Source organism: Nycticebus coucang, chromosome 12 (assembly GCF_027406575.1).
Source record: "Nycticebus coucang isolate mNycCou1 chromosome 12, mNycCou1.pri, whole genome shotgun sequence".
NCBI classification, from domain to species: Eukaryota; Metazoa; Chordata; class Mammalia; order Primates; family Lorisidae; genus Nycticebus; species Nycticebus coucang.
Genome location: NC_069791.1, coordinates 75021674 through 75044670, shown reverse-complemented (window position 1 = coordinate 75044670; position 22997 = coordinate 75021674). Strand labels below are relative to the sequence as shown.

At 53.6% G+C, this 22997-nt stretch overlaps 1 protein-coding gene across 1 annotated transcript in view; it reads left to right on the top strand.

Moving 5' to 3' along the window:
- Window positions 1–18638, top strand: part of CASTOR2 (cytosolic arginine sensor for mTORC1 subunit 2) — a 50504-nt gene extending 31866 nt beyond the window's left edge. Inside the window, exons 2-9 of the mRNA XM_053554721.1 lie at window positions 1279–1349; window positions 8553–8746; window positions 8909–9041; window positions 9734–9857; window positions 10460–10570; window positions 11022–11104; window positions 12937–13031; window positions 13118–18638. Of these exons, the coding sequence (XP_053410696.1) occupies window positions 1279–1349; window positions 8553–8746; window positions 8909–9041; window positions 9734–9857; window positions 10460–10570; window positions 11022–11104; window positions 12937–13031; window positions 13118–13183 (877 nt within the window). The 3' untranslated portion in view covers window positions 13184–18638. The remainder of the gene's footprint in view (window positions 1–1278; window positions 1350–8552; window positions 8747–8908; window positions 9042–9733; window positions 9858–10459; window positions 10571–11021; window positions 11105–12936; window positions 13032–13117) is intronic.
- Window positions 18639–22997: the final 4359 nt, after the last annotated feature.

Here is a 22997-nt window from a genome sequence, read left to right as displayed (position 1 = left end):
AGAGAAGAGAAAACAGATCTCAGAGTGACTCAAGAGGTGAGGCAGTGAGGGGCTTTCAGACGTAGAGAACATGGGAAAAGTGATTCCTGAGAGCCATAGTGGCAGGTCCCTCGGCTGATCCGCCCTCCCCGAGGCCTGCCTGAGCCAAGGACACATTTCAAGATGGATTTCCAGCAGCTGGCAGGTCCACAGAGTAGCTAAACCTCAGGAGACAGGTCACTTCAACAGCATATTTATACTGCATTTACACACAGGCCACTGTTGCCTTCTGCTGGTGTTTATGCCCTCCAGAATAATTTGTATGGTCTATTTTGGGAGTGTCCCTCATGGCTGAGGGCACAAGAAGCAAATGCCATAACTGCTGGCCTTCAAAGGACTCTCTAGGACAGCTGGGTAGGCCCAGCCCACCCAGGGAGTACCTGCTCACAGCATTCTGGAGATTGGGGCCATCAGAAGCATAAGGGGCCCTAGGAAGGGGCGAGGCCTGACCAAGTGCTTGCTGCTTATTAAATCACTGTTGTCCACAAAGCAATTATAGATTTCATTTTCAGGCAATACATGCAGATTGGGTATGGGACAGGCAGGGACAGAGCTGTCATTTGAAAAGCAAAGAACTAGAGGGAAATTGACACGTGTGTGCTGTTGGTGGAGTGGAATGCCCTGTTCTCTTCCAGGAAAAGAGAAGTCCCTCACTGAGGACTCTAACACAGGCCTTTTCTTTAAGGTCAGGTTGGCTGGGCACAGGTGCTCATGCTTGTAATCTAAGCATTTTGGGAGGCCAAAGCAGGAGCGTTGCTTGAGGCCAGGAATTCAAGACCAGCTTGGGCAACAGAGCAAGACCTTTTCTCTACACAAAATAAGAAAAATTAGCCAGATATATGGTGGGCGCCTGTAGTCACAGCTACTGTGGAGGCTGAGGTGAAAGGATTACCTGAGCCCAGGAGTTCAAGGTTGCAGTGAGCTGTGATCCTCCCTCTAAGAAAAAGTGTGATCTTCTAAGACTCTTGAGCTGGCAGGATCTTAAGCGTTGGCTGGATCAGGGATCCCCAAAGACTGGGAAATACAGAGGGTTCAATCAGCATTTCTGTGCCTTTCTGCCACCTCCTGAGTCAACTGGGGATAATGTCAGAAGAGGCTTGCAACTTCCTTAAGGTCACCCAGCAGCTTGGGATCAGAGTTCTGAATAAACTGAGACATCTGCCACTGGATCACAGTGGGCAGCTGCCCCAGGGGCCTGCCAGGACTAATGAGCTCTCCTGTGTCTGTCTGTCCACCCAGGTGCAAGTTCTTCAGTCTGACTGAGACGCCGGAAGATTACACCATCATCGTTGATGAGGAGGGATTCCTAGGTAAGTGCTTCTCCCCTGTGGGGCTCAGCTGGACCCCTGAAGTCAGTGCTGGCCTGGCCCTCCTGCCTGCTTGTCAGCTAGAAAGTCAGCAAAAACTGTTTCATTCTCTCCGTGTGTTCTGGTGACCCTGCCCCACCTGCCTGGCACTGCCTTACCCAGCTGAGAATCAGAGCAACCAAGGAGAAGGAGCATATTTTGTTGAACACCTCCTGTGAGCAGGGTGCTTTTTAAATACCCTCAGCCCTTGTTCCCATTTGGAGAGGCCTCAATCATGATACTTTTCTTTTTGTGTGTGTTTTTTTTTTTGGCCGGGGCTGGGTTTGAACCCGCCACCTCCAGCATATGGGACCGGCACCCTACTCCTTGAGCCACAGGTGCCACCCCATCATGATACTTTTCTTATTTTTATTTACTTTTTTCCATTTTTTAAATAGAAATATAATGCACATATCACAAAATTTACTGTTTCAAAGGGTGCGGGTTCCGTGGTTTTTGATTTCCCAAGGCTATGCACCCATCACCAACTATCAGAGTAAAATATTTCCCATCCCAAACCCAATACCTGTTAATACCAAACCCAATACCTGAAAAGTCACTCCCCTTTTCCCCCACACTCACCCCAGATCCTTTGAGTTTTATTGTTAAAGATTCTTATGTTCTGCTCCAAAGGGACAGCTAACGTCTATGAAGGGTTTCCTAAGCTGCCAGTACCATACTGACCGACACACGTTAATTTACGAGAAGGTGTTGTCTTCCCCGTGTCCATGAGATGGACAGGGCAGGCATCTGCCCAGGCGCGCAAGCAGTGGAGCCTGACACCTACTGAGCCACAGCTCTCTCTGAACCACTAGTTACTTTGTTCAAAACTTACAGAGGATGCAACCAGTTAGACAGTCTTTAAAAACTACAGTTCCACCCTGGAGACAAAGCCAGCAACTTTTTGGTGTTTTTCCTTCCAACTATTTTCTGTGCACAGGTTGCTTCTTTTTCGTTTACTTATGATGATGTTACCTACAGAAATGTTTCCACTTAACTTTAAACAGCATACATTGTTACAAACTCTAAGGCGGACCTTGGTGGTGGACCTGGGGGTAGGCTCCGCCCAGTTCCCTACAGTCAGAATTGACATTGTTTTCATTTCTCTCCATTGATAAGTTTACAAACTCCTTAAATGCGTCACGTTTTTTGTTCTTATTCACACCGATTCCTGAAATGGTGTCTGAGAAATGGAATCATGGGGTCAGAAATTCATTGTGTTATGGTCCTTGATTTGTGTTGGTGGGGTAGTCCCCTTCACTGCTTTATTTGGGGGCGAGGGGACTGTGGCCAGAGCAGGGATAGGGCTTCCTGCTCCACGGCAAAGGGGGTGTGCAGCTTCCCTACAGGGAGGCCCTGCCACACCATCGAAGGCACCCGTCTGGTCATTCATTCATTCAGCAGGTATTTTCAGAGATGGGAGCCACAGACAGGGGCTCTTGCCGTAAATCACAAAGCACAAGTCACATGAAAATTGTACACTTGGGCAACCCAAACACATTTTTATTTTCTAATGGGTATTTGTATACCTTTACCCAGAGCAACTGAGGTTTATGGCACTTCAAAGATCAGAGGAACCTACTAATATATCTTATCTCTAGGAATAGTTGATACCTAGGAACAGATACTCTATTTAGTCAGCTTCCCGAGGTGAGACTGGGCAGCAGGTGCAAGAATGCCATGAGTGATGGGAGAGGGGCGCTGGGGGGCTGGTTTTGTGGGCCTCATAAAGCTGTGTTTGCAGGAATTGTCAGTAACTAGGGATGTGTCCTGCAGCTGAGTGACTGGTTATTCTGAGCCTCTGGACATTGCAGGAGGCAACATTTACTGAGCACCTGCTGTGTGCTGGCCCTGGAGATGTCGCCAGGAATGAGAGAGACCACCTCAGACTCTGTGAGCCTCAGGGCCTGCCAGCTAATTATAGCATCAGTGATGGAATTGTCTTTATGGTGGGTCCTGTGCCAGGGGCTATGGGACGCTTTGAGAACATGTCACAGAGGACACACTGCAGTGCAAGAGACAGGAGGAGGGGCCCTTCGAATAGGAAGCAAGATACCAGCAAGTGTAAGTGTAGAACCGAGCTCACTGGGCCAACATGGACCGACCCATTTCACCAACCCCGCCTGCACTGCACTTCTACCTGCATACGCTGTGCTCAGCACTGAAAATGACCCTTACTATCCTCATTTATAGATGAGGGTCCCGAGGCACAGAAGTATGACATAACCTGCTCAAGGCCTTGTGGCTAGTGTCATCTGTGGGTGTTTCCATGGGCCAGGCTCTGGGCACTGGGGTACAGGAGCCCAGGCTCTGCCCTGAGGGACTCGCAGTTCCTAAGGACAAAGACACAGGACCCAGAATTGTGGTATCAAAAGAGAACAGTGCCCTCCTGGGTAGGAGTTGTCCAGGAGGACTTTCTAATGTTTGAGGTGAACCCAGCTGAAAGACTAAAGAGCCCCCAGGTGGAAATCATTAGGGGAGGGGACTTTCTAGGTAGAGGGGGCTGCATGTGTGCACAGCCAGGGCTGTGGGAGGGGGATGCTCACTGGGCATTCCCAGGGACCTAGAGTATGACAGGACAGGCAAGAGGAAGAGATGGAACAAGCAGAGCTGGGATGCACTGGTGTGGAAGTCAGGAGCCACTGAAAGGTTTTAGCTGACACCTTCGAGAGCTTGCCTGGAGGAGGGAGGGTCCAGAAAGATTCCAGATCTGACTTCACCTAGGACATTTTCCTGAGCTCCCTTCCTGAACAATAGGGAGTCCTCCACCCACCCACCCATATTTTATTTGGGTCATGAGGACCCTTTCACAGCATGGTCTTTTTTAGGGGCCTGAAAAGAGGAGGCATCTGGTAAACTCACATAGTCATGGAAGGCTTCCTGGAGGAGGTGACACTTTTTCTGCCCCTATGGCTGAGAAAGCTGGGGAAGCAAGCACACATGTCAGGGCAGAGTTGTATGAATAAGTATAGGAGCAGAAGCAGGGACTAGGTCCAGCCTCTTAAAAAATGAGAACACAGAGGTTCACGCCAAAGAGGTAGGCAGGGCAAGTTTGGACCTTATTCTGTTGGCAGTGAGGAGCCATTGAAGGTTGTCATCCTTGAGGCTGGACTCGAGTTGAGTCCCCCGAGGGTGTGTGTGCAGGAGAGGGAGAAGAGAGCAAGGTGAGGCTTCCCGGGGCTGAGTAAGCAGGCTGTGCTCAGTATGAGGGCTTAGGCCCAGGCTGAAACCTTCGGCTGGCTCAGATAGGGAATTACCCACAGTCCCTCAGCCTGTCCTCTCCCCAGGCCTTTCCCAGTGGCAGGAGCAGAGCGGGGTGACAGAGAAACCAGCAGCTCAGGCTTCAGTCTAGAGAAGGCAGGAGACTGAGAGAGCAGGGGCTGAGAGGATGGGGCCAGCCACTAACTATCCTTAACTCTGACTCCCTCCAGGGTGAGTTTCCTGGTCAGCACCCAGGCTGCTCGGATATCTGTTGCTGCCTAAGAAAAGACTATGTGCATTTTTCTAAGTAATGAGTGTCTCCTGCACTCTTCCTCTGGGGCTGCAGCAGGGGGCAATGAGGTCTCCCTTTGCTCACCCCTGCCAAGAGACCTTGGGATCTTGTAGTGGCCTAAAGCGTAAAAGGTAAAGACCCCTTTCACATTCAAGAAAGCTGTTATTAACTTGCTTCCAGCCATTTCTAAATAAGGGCACAGTACAAGAAAAGAGGGCAGTGTGGGTGTGAGACCCAGGAAGGCTGTCAGAGGACCGGGATGCAAGTGTGGGGTGGACATGGGGGCTGCGATGCAAGGCTGCCCCCAGGAAGAAGGCTTCTGTCCGTGCCATGCAGAATGAAGCTGGCGCCCCTTCTTCCAGCTCTGCAGACATCACTTCCCACCACAGGGCCTCCTCGGCCCTCTTGACATCAGCAGGGTGCTTGCTCACAGGCAGCTTTCACGGTGAGAAGCAGCAGCTGGCCACGGTTCAGTGGTACATGACACACTGTTCCTTGCCTGAGAGGGCAGGGGGCAGATTGTAAATAACACGAACCAGCAGCGTTCCTTGTCTGACACAGGGTTGCTAAGGGGTTCTTGGCTCCGGCGGATGCAGGTGTCTGTGTGGCAGGAGGATCTGCGCATAGGCAGATTTGATATTTTACACATTTAATAAGGGCTGCATGCAACATTAGGCATTTGTTCTTAAGGCCCAGGATAATATAAGAAGCCTTGCGCAGTGGGTAGAATCTTAGGTGTGGAATTAGAGGGGAGGGGCCTGTGTCTGCAAATCAGGAACAGCAGGGACACAGGAGGGAGCAACCACCTCACACAGGGAGCTGCAGGGACCCTGCCACTGTGATCTGGGCCATGTGTGGGGCAGGGCATGGTGAGAGACCAGGACCCACCAGGTCTTGTGAGGAAGTCACTCTTGCCCTCACCCTGGGGCTAAAATGGGAAGGTCTAGGTTCAATTCCAAACCCTGCTGCCTTCACTGCATGTGCTTCTGGGTAAACTGCTCAGCAGCCCGCAGCCTCCTCATCTTCATCCCTAACCTAGGTCACTGTGTGTCCCTCTCAGTTTCGCAAGGTGCATATACTCAGTACACCCCAGGAGAAGCCAGGTCCACTTTGTGTACCCACCAGCAGTGCACACCAGAGTTCCACACCCCTTCCAGGCTCTGAGCTGGGAATTTGCTGTGTAAGTTATCTGGGGGCAAAGTGTGCCCCCAGCAGGGGTTCCCTCTCGGTAAGGTCCAGGCTGAAGAAGGAACTTGTGTCCTCATTGAAACTAAAGGCCCAACCTTGGGGCTTGCTGTCCCTTAAAGCCAGCCCTGCCCATGAGTACCACTGGGGGCATTGCACACCTGCATTTGGAAGGTCAGCCCCACTGTTCAGAGTAATAGCTGGGGTTCCATTTCTCAGGATGGGGAGAGGCCGGAGGGCAGTAGGCAGAAGGGCGGGGTAGGCTTTGAGGACCCTCATGCCTGACACCTAGCTCCTCCCTGCCCACCCACCTCCCGCTTGGCCTCTCCAGAGCTGTCTCGCAACAAAGTCCCCCCAAGGGGGTCTCAGCACGCTCACCCCTGTGTGTGGGATACTGTACAGTGCTGGCCGTAGTGGACGTGCTTGTTATCTTTTTATTCCATCCAGTATAATTTCATGCTCATTTCCCCATACCAAGTAGCCTTCAAAAGCATGCTGCTCCTCAATACTCTTCTTGTTTTGACAGTTTTCAAACTTGCAGGACAGTTAAGCCTCCTGCAGTGAACACCCGTATACCCTTCACCCGGAACTAGACTCCCTGACTGTTAACCTGTGAGGACAATTGTTTCCTCTCTCCCACTGTGTGTACATTTATTGTTTATCACAGCATTGGAAACGGAGACACCCTGAATACCTGAGCAGGGTGTGCTAGGCATGAGGGCCTCTCTGCTTACTGCCCCCACAAAGTGAGGCATTGAGTCCATCATCACCAACAAATTTTATATTCACACTGAGTTTATCAAAAAATACACTTTACTGCCAGAAAACGTTTTCTAAACAAAAGCCTAGTAATCAGGCTATGCATAGCTGAAGTGTGGTTTTGTCTACTAGGGGTCCTCAAACTTTTTAAACAGGGGGCCAGTTTACTGTCCCTCAGACCGTTGAAGGGCCAGACTATAGTTTAAAAAAAGAACTATAAACAAATTCCTATGCACACTGCACATATCTTATTTTGAAGTAAAAAAACAAAATGGGAACAAATACAATCACACCGTCTCATGTGGCCTGCGGGCCGCAGTTTGAGGACCCCTGGCTCTAACCTGTCCGATCCTTGGACTTTCAGGTAGCTCCTGGATCTTCATTTTGAATCTCTTGTGTTGAATGCTCTTGCTCGTGAATCTTTGCCCCACATGTAATTACTTCTTTACAATGAAGTTACACATTTTTAAAGCCCTTGATACATTTTACCCAGCGATCAGCCAGAAGGTGCACCTTTCTGAAAGCAAAACAAGCTGCAGCCCAGGACGGTGTAAATCGCCATGTGCCCGGGCCTGAGCAGAGCACCAGATGAGAATGGTCTCTTCGAATCCAAGTGCCTTCCGCAGTCAGTCCTCATTTTATCCTGATTTTATCACGTTCGAAAGCTTAGAAACCGAGGGGCAGGGGCTTTGCCTATGGTCACACAGTTGGAATTCAGCCACCTACCTGACCCCAAGAAAGGAGCAGCCACCTCGCACAGGGAGCTACAGGGATCCTGCCACGTGGCAAGACACTGTCAAGAAGTTATTTTTAGGGCCCTGGGCCATGGGCAGTGAGAGGGATAAGCCACTTCCGTCTTCCGATGGTCCACGTTCCCTCTGGGGACAGGCAAGCTTGCTGCCTCCTGGTGGCTTGTCCCCACTCCCCAGAGCAGCCCCCAGGCCTCCTGAGGCTTGGCTTTAGGTGGGGATGGGGCACAAACAAAGCTTCATCCCCTCACCTCAGGGTGTCAGGCAGTATTTGGGGTCCTAAGCAAGAAGCAGCAGGACCATGGGCCCCAGCTTCGCTGCTCTGGCAAAGCTTGCCCTTCTAGAAGCTGCGGAAGGGTCCTGTCTGCCCCAGTGCTGACTGTGTTCGCAGCTCAGGCCTGCCAGTAAAGAACCTCAGGGGGTTCTGCCCAGGGCTGAGGCTCTAAGTAGGGCAGGCAGACCGATCCCATGAGACTCAACTCAGACCACCTGTTGGACTGACCTGACTGAAGCAGGGAGAGGGACCCCAGCTCCCCCCTTCCCCCACCCCATCTTCTCCTGGCTACCTTTCTGCAGGTCTGAAAACCAGAAGGCCAGTCACACATGGTACTGTGGAGGTGGTGACAGCACCTGGCACACAGAGGGTTATGACAACTAAAAATAGCAAAAACATTTCTGAGTTCCAGTGCCATTGGTTTATGGCTGAAGAAACTGAGGCTCAGCACAAATAACCCTCTTGCCCATGTGGCTCCTGCCCTCTGGAGCTTCATGGCACATAGTCATCTGAAGGCTTCCCTTCACGGTCCTCCCAGGAAGGGACCTTGAAGGCAAATCCCATCCAGTTGATAAATGAGGGAATTGAGGCTGGGAACAGGGAAGGACTGGCAGGGGTCCCCCAGTCTCCACCTCTCTGGTATGCCCTGCTCTGGGGACACTTGGGACCCCAGTAATCATGAGGCTGCTTTCTGTGTCCCCCTCCAGAGCTCCCCTCCTCTGAGCACCTGAGCGTGGCGGATGCCACCTGGCTGGCCCTGAATGTGGTGTCTGGTGGTGGTGGCTTCTCCAGCTCCCAGCCCATTGGCGTGACCAAGATCGCCAAGTCTGTCATTGCCCCGCTGGCCGACCAGAACATCTCGGTGTTCATGCTGTCCACGTACCAGACAGACTTCATCCTGGTGAGCCACAGCTTCGCACCCCACGTCATGGCCCCACACCAAGCTCATACCTGCTCTGTGACAGGCCACCCCCACAGTGCCCTCTTGTGCTGTGGGGGCCAAGAACAGAGGTTGGTGCCCCAGGGACTGCCTGGCACTCACACCTCCCCTTGTCATCTCCAGGTGCGTGAGAGAGACCTGCCCTTTGTCACCCACACCTTGTCATCAGAGTTCACCATCCTACGGGTTGTCAATGGCGAGACTGTGGCAGCCGAGAACCTTGGCATCACCAATGGCTTCGTGAAGCCCAAGATGGGTGAGCTGGGCTGGGGTTAGACGGGAAACCTCAAGAAGTTACGAAGTCCTGCCCCAGACCAGCCCCATTCGCAGAGAGTATGAGCTCTGTCCGCTGAGCATGAGCAGAGCACCAGGCCCTGGGCACAGTGGCTCACACCTGTGGTCCTAGCACTTTGGGAGGCAGAGCAGAGGACCCCTCAAGCCTAGGAATTTGAGGCTGCAGTGGAGTTATGACCATGCCACAGCCTAGTCTCAATAATAATAGTAATAGGAATAAGAATAAGTGCCAGGCATAACATGGTGCTCGTGCTGAGCAGACGTGCTACTGTGGTGTAGCAAGGGTAGTGGACATGCACATAGTCAGTGATGGCCAGAGGCCAGGTCACCCCACCCCATCCCACCTGAGGTCTCAAGGCAGGCCTCCCAGAAAAAGGATTTTCCAGCTAAAGCTTGGGGTACAAGTGGCAGCTAAACCTGGTGGTGACCTAGGAAGGGCATTCTAGGCAGCCAGTACAGCTGTCTGGTGCAAAGGCCCAGGGGCCTGAAGGCAAGCCAGAGACTCAGGAGCACTGGAGGAGGTGGCAGAGGCTGGGCAGCAATAGGGGCCAAATCTCAGGAGGCCTGCGCTGAGCCCTGCTCCTGGGCCTTGCACCCAGCCACACTGCTGCTCAGGTCCCCACCTCAGTGCCTGGTGTCTTTGTGCTCTCGCAGTCCAGAGGCCGGTCATCCACCCACTGTCCAGTCCAAGCAACAGGTTCTGTGTCACCAGCCTGGACCCTGACACACTGCCTGCTGTTGCTACACTTCTCATGGATGTCATGTTCTACTCCAACGGGTAGGACCCCCATCCGGTGTGGGGGGCTACAGGGTGGGTGGCATGACTGCTTGGGAGCCCTAGTCCGCGTGGGGACACATTCTACCCTGGGATCCCCAAAATTTGGGGGAGGTCCAGCCATATGTGTAGATGTAATGCACACACACCCCCCACCCCCACCCTGTCCACTGAGCTCCAAGGGCAGGTCCAGTCCACAGAAGCACCAAGAACTCAGGGTTTTTTTAATTTAATGGATGACAGTTTGTGTCTTTCCTCAGCAGATTCTGTAATGTTTAGGCCAACACTGGCGGGGGGGAGGGAGGGCAGGGTCCAGCAAGCTGGCAGTGGCCACAGCCTGTGCCCTGAGATGCAAGCAGACACAGGGAGGGGCTGGCATCGAGGCTGAGTGGGCTTCCTGAACTGTGAAGTGCAGCGCCCGCCTCTGTGAATATGGCGTCCCCGTGCCATTGGTGAGCAGATAGAGGGACAGATGCCAGTTGGTTCAGGGTCCCCCAGCAAGGCAGAGTCAGAGACTACATTAGGCCCAGCTTCCCCAGGCCAGACTGGATGGGCAGGTGGGTGCAGTGGGGGCCCCGGCCTCACCAGATGCTCCTGGCCCCCAGAGTGAAGGACCCAATGGCTGCTGGCGATGATTGCGGCCACATCCGCTTCTTCTCCTTCTCCCTCATTGAGGGGTACATCTCCCTGGTGATGGACGTTCAGACCCAGCAGAGGTGAGCCAGGCCCAGGGGGGCGGGAGGTGTCCCATGTTGGGCACATCACCCACTTTGTCCCTGCTTAGCCCTTCACCAAAGGCGAGCCAGTCCCCCGGCTCAGAGAGGCCCAGGGTTTGTCTGGGTTCCCCAGCATGTGGTAGCAAAGCGGGGGTTCAAGTTTCTGGCATTGTTAGTCCCTCAGGCCCCGCACCTCCTGAACAGCCTAGCAAGGGGCACTGTTCTTTCAAACCCCAGCCTAGCCCTGTCCTCCAAGATGAGGCTGCAGAGCAAGAGGTCCAGGGTGTCAGGAGGGGATGGTCCTTGGGGTTCCTGAGCTCTGCCCCACCCACCCCTCACTCTGGCCAGTGCCACAGCACCCCAATGGCAGGCAGGGAAGGTTCTGCCGAGGGCTGTAAGAGGTCACACAATTAACATCAGCCTACGGGACTTTTCTCTTGCCCTTTCAAAGGTTTCCTAGTAACTTGCTATTCACAAGTGCATCTGGAGAGCTCTGGAAGATGGTGCGGATTGGAGGACAGCCCCTGGGATTTGGTGAGCCCCTGTGGGGTCCAACACCCACCCCAGCTGGAGCTAGCATCACCGAACTCATGCACACACGTCATCCTGGGTGACTCTGCTCCTGCTCAGGGATATAGATGGTGACAGGCTTAGGGGGCCTGAGGTCCCCCTTGTGTGCCATCCCTTGACCAGTACATGACAAGTGTACACAGACCTCCAGGGGACAGGAGGAGTGGGCTTCAATCACACGATGCTTATCCCCACCCTACTCAAAAACTAATGCATTGCTTATTGTTAGAAAGTTGGGCTGTAACAAAAACGGGGGTGGAGGGGGGAACACAAAGTAATGAGTACTGGTGACTTTATTGTTTCCTTCACATACGCCCACGTAGATACCAAACATCCCCCAGTAAGTCAGCAGCGGAAAAGATGAGTGTGTGAGAAACACTAGTGTTGCACTAGCAGGCAAGAGGTGGAAGGTTGTAGAGCTGCGTGTTTAGCTGTCAATGTGCCTGCAAGAAAAATAACTCATGGAGAACCTGAAAGATTCTGGACTGGCAGGTGCCACGTGTTTTTTGACCTGGTCTGGAGTCAATAGATTTTATATGGTGACCCAGCAGGCACACACACTCACAGACAACTCAGACTGGAGTGTCACAAGACCATGCTTGCTTTAGCGTCATGCTCTGGGTCATTTTACAAATGCTGATCACCAGCCCTCTAAACTGATGTCACAGCTCTCAATTTAAAAGGTACCTTGCTACATATACCTTTATCTACACACACACACACCCGTGTTTATAGAAGTTAGTTGCGTCCACAGCTAAAGGGATCTTAGGACACAACCAGTCTTCACCACATAGAATGGAGAGGCTTGCACAGCCAACACAGAGGCCTGTGGGTTCAGCCAGAGCCCCCAGCACAACAGATAGGAGCAGGAATTTGGGAGACATGCCAGGCCACTCCTGCCCAAGTCCAGGGTGGGCTGAGAGCACAGGACCAGAACCAGGTGGGTAAGGAGTCAGATGGGATGCTGGGCTTGGTGACAACAGGAGTGACCCACAGAAGAGTACAGCCCAGAGTGAGTCTCAAGCTCGGGCTTCAGAATCTTATGGGAGCTGGTGGCCAGATCCGCATCTACTCACCTGGTCAAGGAAGGTTTTTTGGGAAATGCATCATTGCCAAAATCAGAACACTGGCTTTTAGGGAAACAACCCAGGAAATTGTGTAGGGGAGAAGGGTGGTCTGCAAATCCTGGAGGTCTTCCTGTAGGGGGAAGCCTTGAATGTACCTCCAAATCAGGTAGTATGGGGGAGACTAGCCCCCGGCAACCCCGAAGTGGCCTAATCAGCTGAGGTTAAGAAGGGGTAGGAGGGCCTTCCAGACCCCTGCCGTGGAGGTGTGGAGGGAGAAGGTCATCACTTTCTAGCCCTAGCTGAATGCCTTCAGGACACCAGTTATCTGGTGGGGACTCTGGTGAGAAACCTGAGGCTCAGAGGAGGTGATCTGCCTGTGATCATCTGGTAGGAAAGAGAGCAAGACTTAGAGGGGCCCTAACCCATTATCCTGTTATCCCCGCCACCTCCTGCTCTGTCTTCAGAGAACTCACAAGATGGATTAGGGACATGAGGTGCAGAAATGGGCAGAGGGTGATTGAGGTTGGGCAGAGCCAAGTCTGTGGCACCCTGAGGAGGGAGTACCTGTTGATGGCCAGTGACAGAGACTCCGGGATGGGGTGGGGTTTTTAGGCTGAGCCTTTGGGATCAGGAAGGGAGAAATTCTCTGGGAAGATTGTGGGGTGGATGCTGCCCACAGAGGGAAGGCACTCCAGCCACGCGGGGCTGAGCGCAGTTCCCCTTTTCCAGATGAGTGTGGCATTGTGGCCCAGATCTCCGAGCCCTTGGCTGCTGCGGACATCCCCGCCTACTACATCAGTACTTTCAAGTTCGACCATGCACTGGTGAGTGTCTCCCAGCCCCAGGGCAGAGCCGGGGTTGGAGCAAGTGCCCGGGCTGATGGGCAGGTGTGTCCTTGCCACCCCCACAGGTACCAGAAGAGAACATCGGCGGTGTCATCAGTGCCCTGAAGGTCGGTCAGGCAGAGGAACACTAGAGAGTTGCCCCTGCCGCTGCCAGGCCTGGGCCCGGCCCCCACCCTGAAGCTTGTTCTTGCAGTATTTCTCCACAGACTGGAAAATTGGCCTGAGGACCCCCAAGGAAGAGGCCTCTGGGAGACCCCTGATTGCCAACCCCTCCAGGCCTGGGGCCCAAGCCAAGGCCTCCCCGTGCCCTCCTGCCTTCCCAGAACCCTCAGATCCTCCAGAGAAGGACCCACCTCCTCCCCCCCAACCACACCCTAGAAGATGATTTCTGAGGCCCAGGGACCATGTGAGCTGACCCATCTTCTCATCCGTCCTCGCCTACAGCCGGGGCAGATGCCAAAGGAAGCTGGTCCCGCCTATGAGATCCTGACATGCCATTCCTCATGTCATCCCAGGGGGCTAGCAGACCAGGGCTGAGTTTGTGGAGCCCCTAGAGGCCCATATGAGGGTGGAGGCTGAGTACTGTGGCCGCTGGTCTCTGGTCCCATCAGCTCAGGGCTGGTTCCCTCAGAGTGGAGGCCAGCAGGTCATAGTGGCTGGAGAGGCCCGGACAAGAACCCAGGTGGAGCCCCGCGCTGGGAAGGACCTGAGCCACTTTGCACCTCGCCTGCCAACCACAGGGCTTGTGCCCGATGCCCAGCACGACTGCCAAGAGGGGCCCTGTCCAGATCTCCCCCTGATGAGTGCTCACTCCTTGGGGGAGGAGGGGCCCCAGGAGACCCACCAGCCTGGAGCACCGGCTCCTGTCCCTTCTGCTTTCCCTGGACCCTGCCTGGGCAGGCACAGCCTCAGTTTCCCCCAGCAGGGGCATCACCAGTACTCTGGGCCTGGGGGCTCTTAGGGATTTCCCCTCCTCCCCAACAATTGACTAGACCAGCACAGGCCTCCCCGCCATCCTCCTCCTCCCCTGCCCCCCACTCACCTGCCTGCCCGCCCACCCCTTGGCTGGGGCTGTGGCATTCATGAGTACTTGACCTGGGAGGCAGCTTAACTGAGCCTTAATAGAGAAAATCGTACCTTGTTTTAGTTTTTTATTTAATGTTTTTGCGCCCAGGCCGCTGTTGGCAGTGGTTTCTGTTTTCAGGGGATGGGGCCTATTTGAGTTCTGTTATGGGGCCCAGGGGCTCAGTGTCGCTATGGCTGCAGGGCCAGGCGTGAGAATGGGAGGCTGCAGCAGGGGCCCCAGCCCTGCCCTGAGTGGGAACTGGAGGAGAGGTCTGTTGTAAGATGCCGGAACCCTTTGGGGCCCGGCATGAGACCTCCTGACCAGCCATGACTCTGTCTGGGTGTCAGAGGGAGTGAGGTGGACAGTGGGCAGCAGGCCAGCCAAGTGGTCTTGTCCAAGGGAAATGGGTTCAGTGCTGGTGGCCCCCGCCATGGGGTGTGCTGTCAGAGCGAGCAGGACCCAGGCCTCCTAAGGTTCTTTCCCAGGCAGCAACTGAGTCACTGTCCCCAAGGTCAGAGGAGGAGGGATGCTTCCTCATCCTAGTGAAGGGCTCCCCACTTTTTCCAGCTGGAGAGGACCCTCTGAGCCTCAGAGTTCACCAGATGGAGGAGCTTTCTTCAAGATCTTTGCAGATGCTCAGGGCCTGCCATGCTAATTAGGAACCCACTTTTCTTTTTTAATTCATTTTGCACAAAACTCCAAAACGAAACTTGTAAATCGTTTGCTGGTCCCAAAAGGGAGGTGGCCAAGTGAGAAGGGCAGTGGTTAAAGCCGTGAGTCCCCTTTCTGTCCTTGGAAGGCCTTGATTTTCCTTTCTGTTACTTCCCTGATGGTGTCACTTCTCTGCTTTTCCTCCCGGCCCTGCGAGTGTGTCGGCCCCATGACCCAAGTCGTGTGTTCCCTGACCTAGGACGTATCTATTGTATACACCTATAAATACCTGTGTTTTATGTTGATAGAGATATATACTGTAAATAGCATATATACTTGAGCAATATATATGTTAATATATACTGTGTGCGCAGTATGTGGACACAGACCCCACTGTGTGTGCACATGCGTGGGCGTGGCGTCCTCTGCCCAACACTCAGCCATGCACACAGGCACGTTTTGAGCCACCATATATTTTTTAATTCAAGTATATAGGCAATACGATTATTAGAGAAGGCGATTGAATCCCTCAGACCTGACTGGAGAGAAAACAAAACCAGCAGCCACAGAGCCTGCAACACAGCCGGGACAAGTGTGAGGGTCTGCCAAGGTGTGGATTGTACTGGGACGTCTGCTCTCTGTCTCCCTGGCTAAGACCCCTGGACACCCATGTTTTATTTTGGGGGATGTCGGTTCAGAGGGAAGAGTAGTTGGAATTTCTTTTTAAAAGAATGCCCACCCCCATCAGCATCCTCATCCTGAAGACCCGGGCCCACCGTGTCCCACCCAGGGTCCCCTCTCCTTGGGTGGTAGTTTTTATGCAGGCGGCTGATTTTTTTTTTTTTTAACCTGAAAGCTTAGAAATCTCAGGTTCTTTGCCCAGGTCTCCTCCCAGGGACAGCCCCATCTAAACAAGGACAGCACACGTGCAGGGGCAGGCTGTGATGAGGGCACTGCTCTCCCACCCTGGCCTGCCCCACAGGTGTGTTCCCTGCTCTAGCCCCCATGGTGGGAGCGCTCCCCTGGGGACCCCACTCCTTGGCCACAGAAGGCTCTTTATTTCTCCCATTCCCTCCTGCTTGTGTGAAGCAGCTTGGTTTCTCTTTTCTTGGTGTTCTGTGCATAGCGTAGTCTTGGTTTGGTCTCCTCAATTTTTTAGGGGGGATGTGAGTGGTTTTCCCAGGGCCATCTACCCTGTCCCTTCCCCCGCCTTTTTCTGGCCTGCTGGCTGTGGATCTTTCCAGGCCCAGGTTCCATTTGGAGAGGTGTGTGTTTCTCACAGGGCCCACATCCCAGCAGGTGCATGGGGCTCCCTGCCTGGCTAGGGCCATGTGTCCCCTCAGGCAGTCTGAGGAGGATGAGCATGTTCGGGAGGGAAACCAGGCTCTTCACACCGTGGGGGCACCAGGAACATGGGCAGGGCTGTGGCAAGAGATGCTGCCTGGGCTCTGAGTGTACCCTTGCCTCTGTGTGGCTCCCCAGTAAGAAAAGCTCAGTCTGAACATCTTCTCCCCTCCCCTCTGTACCCTGCAAAGTGGTGAGAACTGGGGGGACCATTGACCCTCCCCACTGATGGGAGCCCTGCCTAAGCACAGGGCCCCCCAGTCCTCAAGAAACGACTTTGTCAGCCCCAGTCCTGTCCCCACGAAGACTGTTCCTCCTTCCTCCACAAGGTTTTGAAGCCCCTGGGAGCCACTGTCCAGCGCATCCCCAGCCCAGGCATGAGGCAGCCTTGATCCTGCTAGTCCCCTGCCCCAAAGACCCAGGGGGCCAGAGCCTCCCAAACCACCAGCAGCCTTCTCCCCACCTCAGGCCCCAGGCTGTTCCCACATGAAAAGGGAAGGAGCTGGTTGACCCAATGATCCCCATTGTGGCCACCCCAGCAGATAGCATGGCTGCAGTGACCAATTTGGTGTCCAACAGAAGGATGCTTGGTCCCCTCAAGCAACAGAGGGTGCCATGGCAGTCAGGAAAGAAGACGCTGTGGGAAGGGCTAGAACCCATTCAAGCCCAAGGCACCATTCGCCTGATAATCTTCAGAAGTGAAGCTGGCTGCCTACTACCAGCCCCCCAGCCATGTTTCCCAGGGAGACCCTTAGGAGTCCCAAGGCTACCCTAAGCCACCCCTCTGCACCTATAGATCTGGATGTGGGGACTAAGAGAGGGGACTTCTGGGGCACCCCCAGGTGACCACAGAGCATTCCAGGTGTGGTACTGAGGGATTCTTTTTGCAGTGAAGCAATAGTTGGGGTGGGTGGGCAAAAGACGCCTCCAGGCCTTCAGTCCCTTGAGCAGGGCCAGGAGCAGAGGAGTTGGCATTGATGGGCCCTAAGTAAGGGCTTTTGAGCAGTGTAACAAGACCTCAGCTCTGGGTGCAGATGGTACGGTTGGGCCTGGTGGGGGTTGCCTTCCCAGAGAGGCCACCAACCCTGGGGAGCTGCATAGGCGCAGGTAGGCAGACTTGGGGAAAGTGGCCAGGACTTGTCATGAGGGGAATTGGGCCCTGGTATAGCTAGGTACCTTTTCTGGCATCTCGAAGCTTATCCCAGCTTGCTTGCTTGCTTGTTTTCATTTTCAAATTAAAGGGAGCAAAAAGACAAGCTTAATTGTCCCTTGTGCCCCTTTCCACAGACTGGGAAGAAGCCACAGAGCAGGCTATGGCCAACTTTGATCCTCAGGCCCTCCTGTGAAGGCCAAGGCAGCCGGTGGTCCTGAGGGCTGATGGCACCAGTGGCCTGGAGTAGAAAGCCCAAGGCCTTCACACCATGGGGGCGCCAGGAACATGGGCAGAGCCGAGGCCTAGGCCTAGTGTCTATGGGCAGTCTAGTGGCAAGCATTGGTGGTTTTTGATATGAGGGAAGTGAAGCAGGGGAGAGTTGGAAGTGCAGGGCAGCCCTGCCCTGGGAGTCGGGATGCTGGTCTGTGCGTATTTGTGTGTGTGTGCGTGAGCATGGGCGTGTGTTACACACATTAGTGTGGGCATGCACACATGTGCAGAGCCCAAATCTTAGCTATGAGACTGGCTCTTTCAGTATTTTGAGTCTGGGGTAGCAATCTTGCCATGGATACAGAGGGGGTTAGGTGAGTGGTGGGCAGGCCCCAAACACAGGCATAGGGCGGGGTTACCCTGGAAGGACAGCCTCACTCCATGGACTGGAGGGGCAGAGGCATCCCCAGCAGGGGCCTGATAGTCCATAAGTCAGTGCAAAAGGGCTGGGCCTGCCCACTGTACAGACAGTATTCACAGGGAGGGGCTGTGTGGGCCAGCGCCCCCATACCTACCAGGGCTCATTCTGGAAGGGCATCCAGCAAAGTTGGAGACCCACTGTGTTTGAAGGGGTGAAAAGCAGGCCAGATTCAGGTCCCAAGACAGGCCAAGCTCAGTGAATTTTCTTTTCCACTGACTCAGTTTCCCTATATTCAGAAACGATCTGGGAAGAGGTGAGCAGAGTTGGCTCCAACACAGTAGGGGGCAAACAACAAAACAGCCCCAGACCCTCCCCTCCCTGTATGCCAAAACCATTTCCGTTATCCTGACGGGGCTGAGTGGATGGTGGGTGCACAGTGGGGCTGTGAGGGCCTCTGCCCTGCCCAGAGCCCACCTTTGGAGAGGCAGGGGACTCCTGCCCACAGCCCCCTCTGGCCCGGTCACCAGCAGTCACAGTGGCACCTCATTGGTCCCAGGGTCTGGGTGAAGGGGAGAACTGGCCATCCTGCCCCCACCTCCTGGGGCCCTCACGCTTATTTTCTTGTTGAAAACACAAACCCTCAAGATTCACGTACTGTATGATGGCAAGAAAAAAGTACCTAATGTTCCCCCTAAAAAAGACAGTATATTTTGTACTTTGTAAAGTGTTAATTAAAATGAAGAAAAAAACGCTGTTGGCTGACGGCTGAGTTTTTGCTGGTCCATCCGGGGCTACATCTCTTTTGTGTCTGTCTTGCACACTGTGGTCAGGAGCACACAGGCCAGGGTGGAGGGGGCAGAACAGCTCTTGCAGGACAATACCCAGAATCTGAGCCATGGCCCCCAGAGCATGAGGGGCTGCTTTAGTTACCTGATGCTGCATAAGTTCCCCCCCAAATTTAAGAGGCTTAAAATAACTTTTTAAGCATCACGTTTCATTCAGGAATGATCTGGGAAGAGGTGAGCAGAATTCGGGAGTGATTTAGTTGAGCAATCCTGGCTCAGAGTCACACAAGGACTGGAAGCTACTTCCTAAGTTGGACCCAGGTGTTGGCAGTCTTTCCCCACATGGGTCTTCTCACAGGGCTACTTGGGTGTCCTCTGGCTTCCCCCAAAGCAAAGAATTCAAGGGCCCAACATACCTCTACCATACTCTTTTCACGCAAAGGGGTGAAAATGAGGAGGCGAAAATCGCCATCTTGGAGGCTGGCTGCTACGCCCAGATCTTCCCCAGGCTCCAGCAGAGGCAGGCATGGCAGGTAGGGGCCTACAGAGCTGGACAGGGCCTTGCAGATGCCAGGGGAAGACGGGCTAGACACCAAGCCTGGAGCCATGCTGTGGCCATCACAGCTGCAGGAAGGTGCCAGAAGCCCCAGAGATGATACCTTTAGACAAGATATCCTGGGAGGAGGAGAGGGCACCATGCCCTCAACCCTCCATAAGCACTATGGCTGGTGGCTCCTGGCCTCTTGGTAGGTTGGGACACTAGGGCTGCCCAAGTACGAAAAAGATGGGCTTTGACAGGCCCTGGATCTCAGACACACTTCTCCCTGCTCTTTTGTCCACAGAGGGTTGAAGGGCTGGTGTAAGCAGAGCTGAAGACCTGTTCCTGCACTCAGCCCTCCAGCTTCCATCCCCACCCACCTCACTCCTGCTCACAGGAAGAGGCCCCAGAGATGGAAGGGAGTGAAAATGGGGCTGAATAATTTCCCACCATTCAGAGCCCCAAAGAGTTCTTTCTGGCTGCTGAGAAGGCTTTTCTGTCTGGGGTCTGCAGACATCCCACTGGAGCCATGAGGACAAACTCAAAACCATTACAAGGCCCTCAAGAGCCTGGCCTTTGTTTCCACTGCTCCCTCACATCCTCGTGCTCTGGGGTCCCGGGGACCTGCCACAGCCCCTGCACCTGCTTCCTGAGCCAGCGCAGGGCAGCAGTGCTAGGACAGACCGCACGGGGCGCTGTGCTCGGACCAGGGACTGCCCAGCTACCCAGCAGGAGGGGGAAGACCTGAGAAGTAGGATATGAGTTCAGTTCTGTGAGACAAGAGGAACCCAAGCAGATAGAATGGCACTGGCTCAGAGGGCGCAGAGGGCACTGAAGCTGGGATGAAGCAGATGGGGGAGGGAGGAAAGGGATGGGGCAGGGAGGGGACAGACTGAAGCTCAGTCTTCTGTCCAGGAGAGACCAGGCCTGGCATCAGAATAAAGGATCTTGGGTTCCTGAATATGGCTGAAAGTTAGAAAATGGAATGTCTAGTACCAGTGTCCTGGAGCCTTCCCAGTGCAGAGTCCAGAGTGGCAGGGCCAAGGCTGGCTGAAGAGGACAGCTGATGGCTGCCAGCCAGCCCCTCAGAACCACTCATGAGCCTCCCTCCCAGGCAGGGTATAATTCCTCCCGGGGTGCAGCTTTGGCTTCTATTTGGCATGGCTCTCAAACCCCTGGGGAGCCGGACTCCACAAAGACTCTGAATCAGCTGCTCTTGGTTTCAATATGGTTTTATCATGTGAAACATAGCCAAGTGGGTAAGTTCCAGATTCTGACAGTTCTTTACCACTGAAGTTTCCATAAACACAGCCAGGGTGACACAGGAATTGGTAGTGGGACATCACATTTGGGAAGCTTTTCCAAGAGGTATCTACCTGAGCTCATCCAGCAGGCCATCAGCTAACACATGGCCCATCTCTGAACACAGTCACTTAGCTCTGATAAGTACCAGGCACTCAGGGGGCCCTATGTAGAGGCAGGAATGCAAAGGCTCAGGCAGCCAGCCTCTGACAAGCCTGTTGGGAACAGCCCAAGTTGTATTACTGACATACAGAACGTGTGGGGGATTTAACACTGCAAGTCAAAATTTAAATGAAAGACCCAGCAATTCCACACCTAGGTATATAGCCATGACAATTCAAAACTTATGTTCATGCAAAAACGTTTACCAAATGTTCCAAAAAGAAAATGCTGGACCAAAGTAAAATTTACACATGAATGCTTAGCATTTATTAATAGTCAAGAAGTGGAACCAACCTAAATGCCCATCACCTGATGAATAAACAAAATGTGGTATATATTTTTTAAAGCCCCCAGATGATTCTATTAGCTGAGAACCCCAGGGTGAAGGGGTAGACTCTGCCCAAATGGAATCCCAAAGTCCTTATCACAAACACTGTGTCCTTGCAGGGCAGAGGCCTCACCTTGATTTCCCCGTTTTGAAGCCACACTAATCAGAGGCAGCAGCCTGAGTGAACCCACACGGCAGGACTCGGAGCGTGCGGCCCGTCAGTCCCAGCCTTCGTCTTCAGTACGTCCCACCTCAGCTGTGCAGCCAGTCACTGCCAGTGTACTGAGCACATTTAGTTCTAGTCCCCAAGGCAGGGACTTGAAAGGGGCACCTTTCTGATGCGCCTGGCTTCAAGTGCCCTACTACTCTGTCCTCTAGGCACTCAGCTGCTACCTACTACCACAGCAGTTATGCTGGGTCTTCACCACCTAGCCCAGCTTCACCTCATGTTTGTCTCCTAAGCAAGACAGCCGGTCCTGGTTTGAAGCGACAACGGTATCTGGGTTTATCCTTTTAAATTTGACTGTTGAGGGCATACCTCAGTGTAGCCCCAGATCTGACAAAAGCACAGCTTGACAGATCCCAAACATTGTTTCCAGCTCAAGCTAACTTGGGGCTGCCAAGGTTGGCAGCCTGAATCTCAGGGAGAAAGGCAGGTGTGGGGTCCTTAGGGGCAGGGATAAGTTCACAGTCACAGACAGGACAGGCCTGGTACAGGTGGCTGCCTCAGGCTGTGCCGGTGCTGGGTGCCGTTCCCAAAGCCAATTCAAAGGATCTTCCTGTCATGCTGAATGATTACGCAGGGGCAATGGATGAGCACTGAGGCCACGGACTGCAGAGAACGGCCCTCAGAACAGTTTGAGCAACCCCCTGCTGCTGTTCAGGAGGGGGCCCGGCCCCCCCCCCCAGGTTGGCACGGGACAGACGGCTAGAGAAGTGTGGGCATTCGGCAGACTGCAACCTGCTGTGCCAAGCCGGAGTGTTCTCTTTATTTCATATTTCTCAGGATTCAACTTTTGTCACATGAAACACAGTAAGTATTTCCTGAATTAATGAAAACTATGGGCCAACCATATACTCAAGAAACAAGAACAGTCGTGACAAGTCTTCTGTTGAGGCTGACAACCTTACAGGAATGACATGCTTTTATTAGCTGACTGAGGTTTTTCATGCTAGTGAGAGCCCTCCCAAGCCCCCAGAAATCACTGCAGCATAGTGGCCTGCAGCACGTCCGGCAGGGGCAAGGAGATGATGGTAGCCCAGGGACTGGTATCTGGGCACACTCCACCTTCCACCTGGCACTTCTACACAGATGAAGGAACAGAGTCTGGGTGTGAGAACAGTGAATGACTAGAGGACACACCAGAATTAGCAAGAGGCTCACTGCATCTAAAGTGCCATTCACGTGCCCACTAAAGCGAGAGCAGACCAGCATTGGGCAAACACTGCTTTCCCCAAGAGCACAGTGTCAAAGCCCAGCAACCAAGCTGACAGCACTCAAGTGCTGGGAGGGGTTGGGGGACAAGGAGAGCACACATGACCCCTGGGGAGAGGGCCTGAGGCAGGGAAGCTCCACCGGAGCCCTTGTGACCGAGAGGGCATAGCTGAACAGCCCATCCAGGCAGACCAAGCCCAGCTGAAAGAAACTGAGCTTCAAAACAAATCCAAGATGCACCTTCTTATACACAGGTTGCTATGTCCAAGGGCAAGATCATTATTCACTCTGCATCTTGGTTGCCATTTGGGTGAATGGTTTATGTTTTGTTTGTTTTGAGACAGAGTCTCACTGTCACCCTGGGTGAAGTGCTGTGGCACCACAGCAGCTCACAGCAAACTCTTGGGCTCAAAAAATACTCTTGCCAAGTAGCTGGAATTACAGGTACCTATCACAATGCCTGGCTAGTTTTTCTATTTTTTTTTTTTTTTTTTTTTTTGTGGTTTTTTGGCCAGGGCTGGGTTTGAACCCGCCACCTCCGGCATATGGG